Source organism: Cyprinus carpio, chromosome A11, assembly GCF_018340385.1.
Source record: "Cyprinus carpio isolate SPL01 chromosome A11, ASM1834038v1, whole genome shotgun sequence".
Taxonomy (NCBI): Eukaryota; Metazoa; Chordata; class Actinopteri; order Cypriniformes; family Cyprinidae; genus Cyprinus; species Cyprinus carpio.
The window spans coordinates 5019460-5036296 of record NC_056582.1 but is presented as its reverse complement, the minus strand read 5'-3'; the positions used below and the strand labels follow the sequence as shown (position 1 = coordinate 5036296).

General features: G+C 39.0%; 1 protein-coding gene across 3 annotated transcripts in view; it reads left to right on the top strand.

Annotated features, from left to right (window-relative positions):
- LOC109071687 (copine-5) overlaps positions 1-16837 on the top strand; it is a 132500-nt gene that overhangs the window by 92246 nt on the left and 23417 nt on the right. For 2 of the 3 annotated variants that reach the window (XM_042766012.1, XM_042766013.1), the window contains 5 exons: positions 3007-3048; positions 3142-3217; positions 7245-7298; positions 8073-8134; positions 15132-15178. In XM_042766012.1, coding sequence (XP_042621946.1) covers positions 3007-3048; positions 3142-3217; positions 7245-7298; positions 8073-8134; positions 15132-15178 — 281 coding nt within the window. Of the gene's footprint in view, positions 1-3006; positions 3049-3141; positions 3218-7244; positions 7299-8072; positions 8135-15131; positions 15179-16837 lie in introns of those variants that run through there. The other variant, XR_006161083.1, reaches the window with a different exon arrangement.

The window sequence follows — 16837 nt, the reverse complement described above, 5'->3', positions numbered from 1 at the left end:
CTTCAAAAGAGTAGATACGAAACATCCCCCACACATCTCCATGGTTTTATTCTGATCTCAATTAATTTGAGACGGTAATGAAATGAATCACAGATGTTCTACTTTAGACTAAGAATAAACCTCAGGGAGGATATATGCCTCGTTTTATCTATGAAAACCTTAGGCTGAAGTTTTTTTTTTTTTTTAATTTCCAGAGGAATCAAATTTTCACTGATGTTTCACTAGCAAATGACGACTGTCAAACAGAGTTAGAAAATGCAGCACAAAATATATGAATGTTTTATCAAGAGACTACCACAGTTTTGCAATAAACGCTGGTGTTGACACTCGGTGTGGCTTTCCAATCCCACACAACACTTTTTTCACGCAACGCCCGAAGAGATGAGAAACTTGGATCAACGTTTTGGTTTGAGGTCAGTGCATGGGAATTAAAAAGAGCTCTTGATTGTACCTTCAATGTCTTCTGCACAGCTCCTTTCCCGCCTCCCGTCCTCGCTGTTTGGGCTCAGAGCGCAATCTGTTTTCTTCTTCTCTGTTGTGAGGCTTGATAGACAGCTGCCTAGGGAGCTGTCTTGGTGGCTGCTCTCTCTTACTGTCAGGGAACATGACGCCCAGGTGACAGATACTCAGAGAGGTGCTGACTCACTACCTTGAAGATAACGAACGTCAAAGGATGCTACCGCCACAATTCCGTGGAGGAAGCGTCTTTTTGTTGCTTCCTCGACTAGAGGAGATTTTTTTGATATATTGCGTTCACTTTTGCTTACTGGTGAGGTGTGCAAAACTTTTGCCTACAAGTCAAATGGCAATGTTGAGGTGAAAAGTTTTTTCTAATAGAGTTTCACTTTGTCGGAAGAGCGAAGTTCTCAAAAATGAAAATTCTGTGAGCATTTACTCATTCTCATGTTTTTCCAAGCCTGCATGGCTTTCTTTCTTCCTTTTTTTTTTTTTAAGTATGTGAAATGCAAAAGAAGACATTTTAAACAGTTTTTTGTGTGTGTGTGTGTCCATACATGTTCTCAAAAAAAGGTACAAAAACTGTGACTAGGGCAGTAGCTTTTCAAAAGGTACTTATATGTGCAATATTATGTACCTTTAAGGTACCAATATGCATATTTGGTGGTAAATATGACACAAAGGTGCAGTGCTGGGGCTAATGTATTACAAGGAACACAAGTTACGCAATCAGATTACTTTTTACAATAAATAACTAATAACAATAAGTAACTAATTACTTTTCAATTTACAAGAAAATATTTGAGTTACTTTTTCAAATAAGTAATACAAGCTTCTATAAAGAGTAACTAACACAATTAGTTACTTTTTATGGAGTAATGCAATATTGTAATGCATTACTTTTAAAAGGAACTTTCCCCAATCCTGCAAAGGTGTACAGTAGCTTTTGAAAGGGTATCGCTCCAGTGACAGCTTTTGCACCATTTTATTTATTTAATTATTATTATTTATTTTTTTTCTGAAAGTGTATAATGAAAGTAAATGGGGTCCAAAACAGTGTTGGACCCTGTTTGTGTTTTGTAATTGAAAGATATTAACTTCTCACAGTATGCTTTAAAAAACATACAAACAAACAAACAAACAAAAAATATATACATTTATAGATATCGAGGGACATATTAGCCCACTCATTTGTTTACCCCAAAGAAAACATCAAGACAACACAGCAGAACTGAGCAAGCCAACCCCATGACATTCATTTGTGATTTTATTCCAGAAACACTGTGCCCTCAGGGCATTGACTCAGTGTAATCATAAGCATTATTCACTTTCTCCATAAATGGCTGTAATGATTTGCGTGGGAGTTCCGGACTGTTTGCAGACAGGAAGTAAACAGAAACAGATTTTTTTTTGCTGGTCTATAGAGTTTTCTGAAATGCCTCTCAGTCGAGCTAATGAGCAAGCTTTAAAAACCTGTGTTCCCGTACTCATTAATATGGGCAGTAGCTAGCTTTATTTTTTCAGCAAATCTTGTTGATGTAAGCCATTGAGTGAACACCTGCCACAGGAAGCATTCGCAGATCTGCGCTGCTTTTGTTTAATTGTGACTGATGACTCGATTTAGGCCTTAGCAGCAAGAGACCAATCAAAGCACGGTGACATAAGTTCAATCCAAGTATTGCACATATCTCTAAATTGATTATCCATGAAATCCCCCTAAATCAGCACAACATAATGTTCATTATTTTCTTGGAAAAGGCTGATTTTGTCATTATTATCTGTTGTACTTGAAAGTGTTAAATATATGGTAAATATTACTTTTAATCACTTATAATTTTCTTTAGATCATAGACATTTAGTTACACCAACATTTGTGAGATTAATTCCAAAAGTTTTGAGCTTAAACGATCCTTTCTTCCATCATAATAATTCATATTATGCTAGATGTTAGAATTTTTTGTAGTATTACTAATATTGTTTGAATTTAATCAAAATTTTACATTTTATTCCTTTATTTGACTAAATTCTCAAATTACAAAAGTCTTTTTTGAACCATTTGAAATTATATCAGATATATTTTAGTTAACTTGCAAAAATAAATGAATAAATTATTAAGACTTGCATTTATTTATTTTCTTTCCATATATTGGATGATGCATCATCACCATATCATAAACATGCTAAGCTCATTATACAGTAGGTATGAATCCCACCAGTTTTCCTGATGCAATTAATGTTGCTATTCTTCTACAAATAGCAGGTGGTAAACTGAATTATAGTAAAATACATCTTCTTGTGGATTCTTATGTTTACTTTGGACCATGGCAGCAGTAATTAAATAAATAATGAAGAAGAGCACTATAAGTGGTCAAACAGACACACAGTCAAGTCACTTTAAGTGTTTTAAAGAGCCTATCCAGATGTCTGGTGAGAAGATTCTTGAACATCACAGTGATATTGTACAGGAATTATGCCATTCAAATTGCGTGAGCCCCTCATAGTATATTGATTTGTCAAACGTACAGTACCTGGGCTTTTTCTGTTTTCCAGAGCAATCAAAGTGGAAGTGTATGACTGGGACCGTGACGGCAGGTAAGCTGCTGGTTGGCTTTTGATGTGAATTACAAAGGAAGAGTTGAAATGATATTTCACTGTAGTGAATCTGTGAATCTTCCCATGTTTTAGCCACGATTTCATCGGTGAGTTCACCACCAGCTACAGAGAGTTAGCCCGAGGTCAGAGCCAGTTCAACGTTTATGAGGTGAGACGTCGACCACATAGAATTAATAATAATAATAATAATAATAATAATATTTTTATATAAAAAAGCACTTTACATTTTTTCATTCAGCCATAAAACTCAAAATGTGTTACAAGATATAAACAACTCAAAATGATGTAGCAAGGTCAAATATTACAAGCCATATGGATGCTTTTAATTTTTCAACACATCAATCACCTATGAAAGTCGCTGGTCTACTCTCTATCCTTTCAAATATTTTCATTCTCAATTTAAAACTGATTCCTCAGTCTGGGAGACACAGTAAAAATGTCATATGCATTTCAGTTTCTAAATCAAGAATCTTTTTATGGATATTTCACACTCCATCTTCAGCCACCCCCATTCACATTCAGTGTTGCAGGTATCTAAAAGTATCTTGTTTTTCTCTGGTAATTGCTTGGACGGTACAGTCATCAAAGCCCTTGGGAAGCATGCAAATGGGGATTACAATAAGAGCGTTCCCGGGATTTCAAATTATTACAGTGATTTACATCCCCTCTCCAAAAGGATGGTATCTGATGTCTCAAGCATTCCCAGCACTCCTACCTACTAATGTGTTGATGCCAACACATCACCAACACATCATAAAATATCTCATGGCAGATGAAGCAGTGATTCAGGTGGCCTGTGAAAATTTAGTTGGAAGTGGTGCAATCAGGGCTGATAAAACATTCTTAGTGTCTCTTTAGGAGGTAGCAGTTGAAGCTTAAACAAATGTGTCAAGTTGGTTGATTGACCTTGGAATGAGTTCTGGTGTATTATTTAGAGTACAGATATTTCTGAACATAAGAGGTTGTTTTTCCTGGAGCATTTGTAGGAAATTATGTAATTACAGTGTACTCAAGCAGTTATTACAGTGTAATAACACATTTTATTACACTACACGATCTTTTTATACACCAAAGAGTCTTTAGATTTACATCTTATACATTTCTACTCTGTATTCTCACCTCTCAAGCTTTTGTGAACCTGAAGGGGTGATGGGTCATGAGTCTACAGCGAACATATTCAAAAACTCTTTTCATGTCCAGATCCATCTTAGCACAAAGAGTCTATTTGAGCTATTGATTACTTTGTGTTTGGAGATGAATGGAGGACGACCAGGGGTTGCTGGTCCTTTCTTCTGTACTTCACCCCTTACAGCTAAGAGGTCACCTGGATGGTTCCACTTTCATTTGTGTGCTTTCCAGCATCATTATCTTTCTTATTCTTCCTCGCTCTGCCTCTCCTTCATTCTTTCTTCTAGAGACAATAATCTTGACCAAATTTATCTTCCCAGCACCATTTCATCAATAAAATGGACAGCCTGTCCAGCATTACTTCATGTTTCCTATCAAAATATATGTGGGATATAATATATAGTAAAGAATCTTTGCTTACATAGATCGGAAATGAAAGTAACACATAGGAAGGCAAGCAACTCTAATACTGCTTACACTATAGTGCAAAACAAAATTATGCTTTGTACATAAGTGTTGGATAACTTTCAATGTGTATTATATATATATATCATATTATTGTCACACTATGCTGTTGGAAGGAACATGGAGCCGAAAGAGTCTTTATTAATCCAACACAGGGGTAAATCCAACATGGAGAACAGGAGGAAGATGGGGGGAATGAGTGGGAACCAAGGAGGAGGTTCTTTTGGAGGACAGACTCCCAGGAGGGGGAGCCAGGGAGGAGATGACGGAGGGAGGAGCCAGGGAGGAGACAAGAGGAGCTTGGAGCAGGAGGAGCCCAGCAGGACCCAGGCCACAGCCATAACAGTGGCCCAAGGTGGAGCCGACGGTGGGTGAAGCCATGGAGGAGGATTGGCCGCCGACACCAAGGGGCTGACCAATGGTGGCAGAGCAGGCAGAGGAGGAGCCTGAGGTGGAGACGGAGAGCCAACGAGCCAGGGGGATGCCGAGTATCCAGGGGACCAGGGTGGAGCTGAGGACTCTGGCGACAGAGGCGGGGGCAGAGATCCAGGGATCCGTGGCAGAGCCAGAGCGACTGAAGACCAAGGTGGAGCTGGCGGGAGGAAGGAGCCCAACAGGAGCTGGTGGGACGGAGTGACTAGGCGCAGCCAGTGGAGAGGAGTCCAGAGGTGATGGCAGTTCAACGCCCGACCAAGGTGGAGCCGGAGAGACGAGGGAGCCCAGTGGAGATGATGGATTGATGGTTAACGGTGGAGGCGAGGGAGCTAGGAGCCGAGGTGGAGCTGCTGGGACTACGGGCCGAGGCGGAGTCCGGGCCTCGGAGGCTGGAGGTGGAGGTGAGAGAGACTCCGACCACGGCGACGCTGGAGGATGGCACTCCCACTGAGCTCGCACTGTGCTGATGGTGAGCTGAGGGCGAGCAGAGGGGCCGCCAGACGACAGGGGTGGAGGAGGCTGGATCTGGTGGGAGGGCGGGCATTTTCGAGGAGTGGGCACTGGAGGACACTTTCTAGGAGCAGGCACTGTAGGACACTTTCTAGGAGCAGCCATTGTAGAATCAGAAGCCCCCTCAGGGCTGGACGAGGACACCAAGGACAAAGAAGCGCTGGAGGGGACCAGCAGAGATGACAGAGAGGAGAGAGGGCAGTTCAATCTCCAGTTCAGATTCCCAGTCTATAAGATCCACCTCATCCCTTGCGGTAGGCATTGCAGCTGGCTTTCGCACCTGGTCTGATGGGTTGTGCTCTGGCTTGCGGATCGCGGTGGGAAATGGCTCTCGTTATCGGTGGGCTCTGGCTTATGCTCCGTACCATGGGGAGATGGTGGGCTGGGCTCTGGGTCAGGAGTGGTCAATCCTTGGGAACCGGCGGGTAACAGAGATCCATTCTCGCCAGTGTTCACTCCACAAAAGGCGGCAAATTCCACTCGAGGGCCATCTTTAGATGACAGCCCTCTGCACACGGTGTTGAGGTTGGCATCATAAAACGCGCAGAGTGTGTCGTCCGGGTAGGTGGTGAGATGGGCGATAGGCAGAAACAGTCTGGTATGACCCTCAAGCGAATTTTCCCCCTGCTCCAGCAGGAGGAGGATGAATTCAGGGCAAAGGAGGGGATCGATAGAATTTTCGGAATGATAAAGCTGGGGGAAAATGGGTTCGATACACGGAGTGGAGAAATGCAATAAGCTGTTGTTTGGTCGGGTCTTCTGTCACACTACGCTGCCAGAAGGAACACGGAGCCGAGGATAATTGAAAGAGTCTTTATTAATCCAACACAGGGATAGACCCAACATGGAAAACAGGAGGAGATTGGTAGACCCGACAAAACTGAACTGAAAGACGAGGGCTTTTAAACTCAGGATAATGAGGTAACTAAAGAGACACACCTGGGATGAAATCAACAATCAAGGAGAGACAGAAACTGGGTCACAGGGGCAAAAACACATGCAGAGAAGTCCATTGTTCTGACAATTATATTATATATAACTCTTCATGTTCTTAATTTGGTGCCACCATTTGTTCTTAAAGGGATAGTTCACCCAAAAATAATTTCCTGTCATCATTTACTCATTTTGTTCAGAACCTGTAACTGAAAAAAAAAAAAAAAAGAAAAAAAAAAAAGATGTATCAGTTTAGTCAATATAGTGTCTATTCAGTGGGGTCTAAAACAACATTGACTAAGACATTTTTTCAAATGAGCTTTTATTGAAATGAAAATTTTTGGGTGAACTGTTCTTAAATTTCTTAGTGCAAGTTTTCAGGTTGCTGCAGTCCAGATCCAAAATATAAAAAATATTACTGATATTTTCTTCAAAAAATGTTCTTCTTTATAACTGTGATACATTTTAGGACTGAGAAGTGGAGAATGCAATGTGAAATCACATTTATCTCAGAGCAAGACTTTTCATCTTTCGCAGGTGGTGGCATTTTCCTAAGAAATATAATTGATTTGTTTTTGAGTCACCATCCTGTGAGAGTAAAAAGGCTGTTTGTTATCTGTTTAATGAGTCTAAATCTCAATTCTGCCCAATCTCAACTGTCTGAACTTATTTTAATTTTTTATTTGTTTTCCAATGACTCTTAGGTGGTGAATCCAAAGAAGAAGATGAAGAAGAAGAAATATGTAAATTCAGGAACGGTGAGTGGTGGCTCAGAGATTAACAAATTTCACCATTGTCAGCGTGTATGTGCATGTGTATCAGAGCATACGCTCAAACACGCATGTATGCGCACACAGACAAAGCCTCTAATTACAACCGTTTCATGTGTTCCCATTGTGTGATAGGAAAGGGGACGACATGCACAGTAGCTTTCAAATGTCTTCCCGCATTAATGAGTATCCCTTTTACACCCATGCTAATTAAAACAAGTGCTAAAAACAAGAGAGAGCTTTGCTCCGTAGCTACAGAGGGAAGCTGTTTTCCTTTGATGGGTCCTTATAAAGTATTCTGCTTGTGCGTGTGGCTCATTGTAATCAACAAATAGTGGAAGCTGACTTTTAAATAGGGAAAATAGCCCATCCAAGACTTGAACATTAAACCAAATATCACGCCACTGTGAACATCTGTATACGTGTGTGTGTAAGAGAAAGGGAGTGTGGGTGGATAGAGATCATGGAAGTGAATATGAAAGCAGGAATTTGTAGCACCTCAGAGATAATCTGATCTGAGCATCATGCTTTGATTGATGGCCGTGCCAAAGTCGCCTTATTGCTCTACATTACAAGATCAGCCTGAGAACATCGCTTCCCAGAGGGTCCGACACTTTGCCCGCATCATTCAGTGCCTCATCTGAAACAAGCTGTATTAGGACAATTTCTAACATGACTGAATCACATCATGTGGCATCATATTTTTGTCTTTGTTGTTTTGTTGTAGATTCAGTTGTCTCTTTTGATCTGTTTTTGATGCAGGTGACACTGCTGTCGTTCTCGGTGGAATCAGAGTCGACTTTCCTCGATTACATCAAAGGAGGGTGAGTAGAGAGACAAACGTTCTTGCACAGGTGCTGCTCATGTGCTTTGAATCACACATAGTACTGTGCATTGATGCTTTGACAGTAGCAGGGTGGGTCACATGACTTCTATAGGTTATTTGTAAATTCATACAAACTGATTTCTTTTATTTTTTATTTTTTCCATTAATTAAGTTTTAGTCATTTTAGTATTTCAGCTTGAATTTATTTCATTTAGTTCCCAATGCACGTTTTTTAAATTTACATTTTTTCAGCTTTATTTCAATGAAACTAGATGATTTTTAATAATTATTCAAATGTAATTATTATTTGAAGTGTAATTTTTTTTTTTTTTTTAAATTTGGCTCTGGTCCCATTCACTTACATGAAGAATTTGGGGTTTACTGTATGTCCTATAATGCAGCCAGCCACCAGATGGCGATCAAAATGTTTTGGCTTCACTTTTCAGAAAGGTTAACTCTCTGCCCTTCATTGATGGAATTTTCCGGCTGTCTGTGTTTTAATTGTCAAATTGTAGGGGGCGCTATAACGCATCTTCTGAAAGAGTACAGAATCTCCAGATCAAAACACAGGTGAAGCAGAAGCAGAAACAAGTGATGACATAAGCAAATGCATATGTACAACAAAACAATTATCAAACATTAAACAGCATTTAAATCAAAACTGCCTGACATTACCCAGTGAAATGTCGACCCAGGAAGTGGTATTCAGTGCAAGATTTGGGGTTGTTGTTTAATCATGGATCAGAATCTGATCCAGGTCTAGTCTTTGGCAAAAATGTGATTTTTCTCAGCTTTTTGTTCAAAATGTTGATCTTTATTAAACTTTCCCACATTCAAGTATTGATATAAAAATAATAATAATAAATAAATAAAATAAATAAATAATGCATGAAGCTAGAATAAAATATATTTTTTTTTCCTTTGTTTGTTCACTTGTTTAAAAGCAGAGCCTTTTGAAATATTGCATGTTCAGACATTCATACAACAAAATATTCTGGGGCCTTTTGTGTAAATAATCAACATCTGCTGGTTGTGGCCATAAACTTAAAAATAAATAAGTATTTTTTTTTATTATTTTTTTTAATGCTGGCGATGAAAGAGTTAATGAATTAGTTATAAATGCATAATTTTATTTAATGTTTAATGTAAATATTTTTATTTTAATATTTTTAATCCTAATGCATGCAGTTAAAAAAAAAAAAAAAAAAAAAAGTTTTTTGTTACATAAACATAAATTTTCCAATATACAGTACATCAGTCTTGATGTATATTTAAAAAAGAGATCATGGACATTGTAACCACCCATTTACATTCATAAACATTTAATGCTTAAAATTTTTACATAAAAATTCAACAGGAGCCAAAGATCAACATGACCCTCTTACCCTTGTTTTGTGGTGTAGGGATAAACACCATCTTAGAAAGCAACATCTGAAGGGCTTGATGATCTGGCAATCAGGGCTGTGATCACTACAGTGGAGTATGGAGTGACTGGCTTTTCTCTCAAACTATCTGGTATTTTACCAAAAGGACAGAGTCATCTCTTTGCATCCGTCTCCTTGAAGCTCTCAAAGGCTGTTTAACTGAACGTCACGTGTTCTATCAAAGTCAGACTTACAGTATACTGTAGATACACCTCTTGACCTTGAAGACTATGTGGTGAATATGTTGGAGAATGCAGTGGGTTTTCTGAGCACGAGATATGTTATCATTTCACACAGCCAGAATTCTCACACTTTTTCAAATTTTACCCTTGAAGAAAGTATTTCAGCAATAGACCAATTTCAGCATAACTTCTGTTCCATCACATACAGCACATGTATAATAGCTCCAGACAGAAATTTTGAATTTCAGTGTATACAGTACACTGTATTTTTGCATGTGGATTAGTGCAGCTAATTTGTACAGTAACCATTATTTTGTCTAGTAGGATGCTCCCTCATCAATATTTTGTTGGTCCTAGAACAAACTTAGTCCTCACTTTGCCCGATCCTAAACCATTAACTACCTTTTTAAATCAGAGAGGATTTGAACCCAGGCTTATGTTCAACTCAGTCAACTGAAGTTACTGTTCACTTTTTAACCAGTACCGGTACCCAACACTACTACTTTTTTGGTACTTTAATCTTTGTGTAATAACAAAAACATTCATTTCAGTGAAAAAAAAAATGTCCAAACCTCTTAATTTCAACATTTTTATGTATTCATTTATAAATGTTACACACTAGACAATAGGGTTGGGTACCGTTCACATTTTAACTGGTACGGTACTGGTATCGGTACCTGAGTTTCAGTGGTAGTACCCAACAGTAACTTTTTTCGGCACTTTAAAAAACAAGTCCAAAAGTCTCAATTTCAACATTTTGAACAATAGGGCACTACAAACTTTTTCTTTCTTCAACCCCCAGAAATTATTTTAAATTTTTTTCAGAAAATCAAATGAAGGATTTCTAAAGGATTTTTTTAAAAAACATATAAGTACCTAAAGTGTACATATTAGTACCTAAAAGGTACAAAAGTGTCCCTTTTGAAAAGGTACCACCCCAGTGACAGCTTTTGTACCTTTTTTCTGAGAATGAGAAATGTGGCACCGATTGATTTAACGTGAATCGGTATTCGGTAGTACTGACGCAATTCGGTCGGTACCCAACCCTATTGCTGTACCAGGTAAGCTACCAACTTTGCTCAGAAAAGCCAAAAATATGGAGCTGGTAATGTTATGTAAAGGCAGTTAATTGAATTTATAAGCAAGTTTGTGGAGTTTTTAGCAAAAATGTGGACAAATGCAAGTTTTTCCTTTTAGACTATGGCCCAAACCCAGCTGTATTCTAATCCTAAACTGTACACTACCACTAAGATCTGATTGACTGGTTGAGAAGTTATTTTAGGTACATGTCCTTCTTTACAAATATGTTTAATCATAAATTGATGTGTCAACTTGGTTGGTTCACCCAAAAAAAGAGCATCCTGTCATGGCAAAGCATTTTGGACCACTTTGACAGTTATCGTAAGACCATTCTTCATGACAGTCTTTCTTTTTGGGGGAACTATCCCTTTAAATTGTCCATTATATGTAATGCTGTGGACTTCACAAACACTATGCTTTCTCTACAGTGTAAATCTTCCATTTAGACTGACACTAGTACACAAGTTTTGAGCCTAATGCAAAGTGACATTTAGGTGAATCCCTGTCAGTTTCGACTGACTGCCCCAGCACGGGCAGCCTTGATAGGGTTAGAGGGTTTAATGCCGTTGGGTTGTGTAAACATCAGGAGACGGCCTGCAGGTTCATGCTCACATGGAGACAACACAATGAAATGTGGAGAAAACAGCAGCGTGCGTGGGCGCATTTGTGTGCGCATGTGTATTCATGGAGCTGCAACATTGTGTTTCAGAGCGCACACAGCATGTGGGATTGTTTAGCGGTCTGACAGACCATAAATTGATTAAGTCCTCGTCTAAATGAAAACAGGAAATTGCCACTTAGAAGAAGAACTCTCTTCATTATTGACAAATATTACTCCCTAAGTGACTGAGTTGGGAACAGCAATAGAGATGATGGGAAGAATACGGAGAGAATTGGAGCACATCAGATCCGAGCTGCTCCAGTTTGCTATTAGATCAGCCATGAAGAGAGCCAATCAAATCTAAGACCTCGCCAAAGCTTGATGAAATGATCAGACAGCACTGTGACTACTGAGAGAAATCAATTATGGCTTAGATAACATATTCTGCGCAGTGCAAAAAGGTAAAAATATCTTTTTTTGATAAAGGAAATTGATATACATTATTAAAAAAGTATATACACTACTGTTTTCTATTGGTCAAAAATACAGTAAAAACTGAAATATTGTGAAATATTATTAAAATTTAAAACAGCTGTTATGTGTTTATAAATATTTTATAAATTTTCACTGAATTTTCAGGGTCTTTGGTGTCACCCCAATCCTCCATAAATCATTATTATATGCTGATTTGTTGCTAAGGAAACATGAATTATATTAAAACATTTTTTATGTGAAAACAGTTTTTGCCCCTAACCTAAAATTAAATACTTTTTAAATCAAAGGGAATTTCAGCCCAGGCTCATGTTCAACTCAGGCTTATGTTCAGCTTATTAAAGAAATGTCCATTGATTAGTCGAGTCAAGTCACCTTTATTTATATAGCGCTTTAAACAAAAAAGCAACTGAACAACATTAATTCGGAAAACAGTGTGTCAATAATGCAAAATGACAGTTAAAGGCAGTTCATCATTGAATTCAGTGATGTCATCATGCAGCTCAGTTCAGTTTAAATAGTATCTGTGCAATCATTTGCAATCAAGTGAACGATATCGCTGTAAATGAAGTGTCCCTAACTAAGCAAGCCAGAGGTGACAGCGGCAAGGAACCAAAACTCCATCAGTGACAGAATGGAGAAAAAAACCTTGGGAGAAACCAGGCTCAGGTGGGGGGGCCAGTTCTCCTCTGACCAGACGAAACCAGCAGTTCAATTCCAGGCTGCAGCAAAGTCAGATTGTGCAGAAGAATCATCTGTTTCCTGTGGTCTTGTCCCGGTGGTCGTCTAAGACAAGGTCTTTACAGGGGATCTGTATCTGGGGCTCTAGTCCTGGTCTCCGCTGTCTTTCAGGGCTGTAGAGGTCCTTTCTAGGTGCTGATCCACCATCTGGGCTGGATACATACTGGATTAGCACTAAAAGTGTGTTCAGTTTCATGAACATTCAAATGAATGTGTATCTAGAAATGTTTTATAGCGTTGGTTGTTGTAAATATCGCAACAAAAATTGATCATGTTTAGAATGTCATAATATTTTTATTAAAAATTATTATTTATTTTTTTTTTACTAGAAAACAGATACAGACACAAATGTATGGATGGAGTGATGGATTTATTTATGTATTTATTTTACATGTGACCAAGCAAAAAATAAATAAAAAAAAACAGTAACCTATTAATCATGCGACAGTTGAGCATCTTTTGGCCCTTGCCAATGAAGAACCTATCCGCTATGTTGAACTCTACATTCATTGCTTTGAGTGTGTGTGTACTGATTAAGTACTGACCTTTACCTGCATGGAAGTGCTCATGGCTGAGTGTCAGATAACCTGTTATAATGTGCTCCAAGCCTCCGGCCAGCCTGTGCATCCCACGCAGGACTGGTTTTGACATTTCTATTAAGGCAGATGAGATTGTGCTGGCCAGGGTAGGTGTCTGTCGTGCAGAAAAAGAGTCAAAGAAGAAGCGGTGAATATGAAGTAATCAACACGTCACATTGCCGCATATATGTGACTGCATGTGGTGTCATTTTAATGATTTCAATATATATAACAGACAGGGACATCATTAGTGGGGAGGAAGGTGGTGATGATTCGGACCCCAGTCTGTTGGGTGCCCACGGTGACTATGCTACAAAAAGTAGCGTAACATTTGTCTGACTGCATTTGGAAACCTTTAATGATGTCACTTGGTCATAATGGATCATAATGGATCATGCAACATAAAGACAGCATTATCCGTGCTGTGCTGTCCATTCCATTAGATACAGGTGGGTTTTCTGTCACTATGCAGGGCTTTCCTGCCTCCCACAGCACTGCAGCTGGAAAACCCTGCAGCTGACAAATGAGAGGGAGACACATAGTGACATGCGTGTTTGTGAAAATCGATTCCTCTTGTCCTTCTGTTGATCCCATCCTAGGAGATGTCTGTTGTACTATAGTTACCCCTAATGCAGGGGATCCTTTTTACAGTCTATTAAGTTTCTGGGCCATGGAAATGCCCCAGTGCCACAGGCTTAAACGGCTGCCAGAACACTGCTGAAAGTAGATCAGGATTTGCTCTAATTTGGAATGGCACATTCATGAATAGACAAGAGAAAACCAAAAAATATTCCTGTTTCATTTTCCTCCTCATAAATGTATAATTAAACAGTAATAATACAAGATAAATGTGATAACGTGCTCCTTGGGAAAAGCTTTAGTTTAGAAAGTTTTATTTTCCACAGCTTCGGTCACCTACATTCCCAAAATGAGAGAATTGTTGTTTGATGTGAGATGCATACACTGGGACCCGAGAGTAAATGGCTTTTATTGAATTACTAAAGATGATAATTACTCTCTGGGCTACATAGGGGCATGAGTCATGTATCAGCACGGGATCCTAAAGGTTAATGTAATTTTCTCTGCTTTTCATTATGGTTTTATCGATTTTTTTTCTTGTTACCCACTGTTTCCCTGATGGGCTGCTGTGTTTGACTTTTTGGGGAGAGGATTTGAATGCTGTCTTTTGTTGTCTGTAACACGTTTTTATCATGAAAATTATTTATTTATATTTTTTAAGTGCGCCATCATTTTAATTGCTTTGCCTTGTTCATATCTCTTTTATGCTAATGTTGTGGTATGTTCATTTACAATAGGGTTAGATTTGACAATAATAGCTTCCGTATGGTCAGTTGGATGTATTTATTAAATGACAAACCTTTAAAGACTAACATATTAGTCTCGGCTAATTAGCATTGCTTAAACTCTTTCAATCCACTGCATCTTCTGCCAGAAAGCATGCCATCCTTTAAGGTGCCTGTGGGATTCATTTAACTGGTATTGCAAACGTGCTGCACAATAGGGTTTTGTGGCCGATGGGAAACCAGAGCAGTAGGAAAAGCTGGGTGAAGGGATACACTAAAGGCAGGGATGCAGATGGACCTGCGGAGGCTGCATTGCCCTGCTTTGTGAGTGCAGTAGAACTAGTAATGTGAGCTCAAAGTAATGGCTCTTCCTTTTTATCCCAATTAGACCATGCAGCTGGGGTTGACTACACATTACTTTCATTTGGCTAGACATTAGCCATCATTTAGCAATGTTTGTGTCCATGCTCGTGTGTGTGTGTTAGCACATACCCACACAGACATATGTACCTGTCTCTATGGAAGCTACTAAATCACTGTTGAGAGCATTTTTGCTTACTCTTTTGTTTTCTCATTTCTGCCTCTTTTCCCAGGACCCAGATCAATTTCACTGTGGCCATTGATTTCACCGCCTCTAACGGTAAGTAATTAAGTGGAGAGAACGGTGTGTGACCTCTTAAAAGTTTAGGGAATCCAAACCAAATCATTGGCCTTTCTCTACTGCTTGTGTCTCTCAATACATTCCTATTAGTCGTTGTTGGGTGGACCCCTGTGCTGCGGGGCTGAACGGAGAGCTGTGTAAGGGTTTAAGTCATGCTGAGAGAAGAACCAATTGGTAGGGATGTCTGACGTGAAACTGACATTTCGACACGGTGTTGAGATCCCGAAGGCGCAGATGTTTCACCCATGTCATGTGACTAAGGCGATTCAAAGCATCGGGGAGTTTCACAAGTGTTTTGAGATCCGAATCTGCTTTTGATCAACAAGGTCGGGAACAAACCACACAATCGCACATCTGTCTTAACCTAACTTTCACAAAGTATAAAAGTGGAGTTAATGCAGTAGAACATTTACTATATTTAAATAAAAATCTTTATATGTAAAATTTTTTAATTGCCAAAATATATATTCACAAAGAGTTTATTCAGTTGTCAGAGAGATGTTCCAACACATTACAAGAACAGAACAATAAAAACACAACTTTTACAACTGTAAAGATCCCGCAAAGACACGTAACATTAGGATGTGACGTGTAATGTATGAGTCGAAAATGCTAGGCACGTTAACTTTCACTTAAGCTAGTGAATGATCTCTGCTTCATTACAGTTTGCACAATTTTTTTTCATTGCGAACGTTGACCTGCCTTCAAAACACTGGCTGAAAAAGTTGCACGATAACGTACGTCATCACTACAACACACCCTTTACGGCATTAGTTCTGGCTTTTGTTCACACAGCGCTCGTTCCGGGACTGATCAATTTCACCCGGCAATGTTCCGAGTCCAACGTGCAGTGTAAAAGGGGCTTAAGGTAGATGGCCTCAAGCTGTTGCAGTGGTTTGTCCCACAAATGTGACAGCAGTCATGCTCATTGTAAACGCAGGATAAGTCAGCATCTTAATCATCAGAGATTTTCGTAAGTGACCGATTTGAAGAGCTTTAGGTAGACAGCAACTCTATGTTGCATGCAAATTGCACGCACAATTGCATGTATGATCAGTGCTTAAAGTGGAAAAAAGAAGTGCCGGTACCCCCTCAAAAAATACAAATAAATACATTTTCATAATTCCCAATGTACATGACCACAGGTTGACACCAAAAGACCACTAAACCTGCTGCCTTAACCTGACTGTATATGCTACTATACGAATTCATTCTGAATAACTTAACCACTGACCAGTGCATAATCTAAAACACCTTCAGCCAGCATTCATTATAAAACACTCATGCTTTTAAGCCAAATACACGCTGAAAAGAATAATTTATTGCCATCTTGATGCGATTCACTATTCTCTCCACCATCTCTGATGAAATTGTGTGCTTTATAGTGACATTTCTAATCACCCAGACACTGACGCTTTGACTCAGTACCGACAACATGTCAGAAGTGTCGGTACACATAAAAAAGTAAAATGCTAAAGACTAAAATATTGAAGTACCAGTACTATGTATACCGGCCTTCAAGCACTATGTACGATTCAGAATTAATTACACTTTAGAGTTTGAATTTAACAAATGCTAACAAAGCTATACTCTAATAAAATACACAGAACACATAAAATAATGCATTTTTAATGAGAC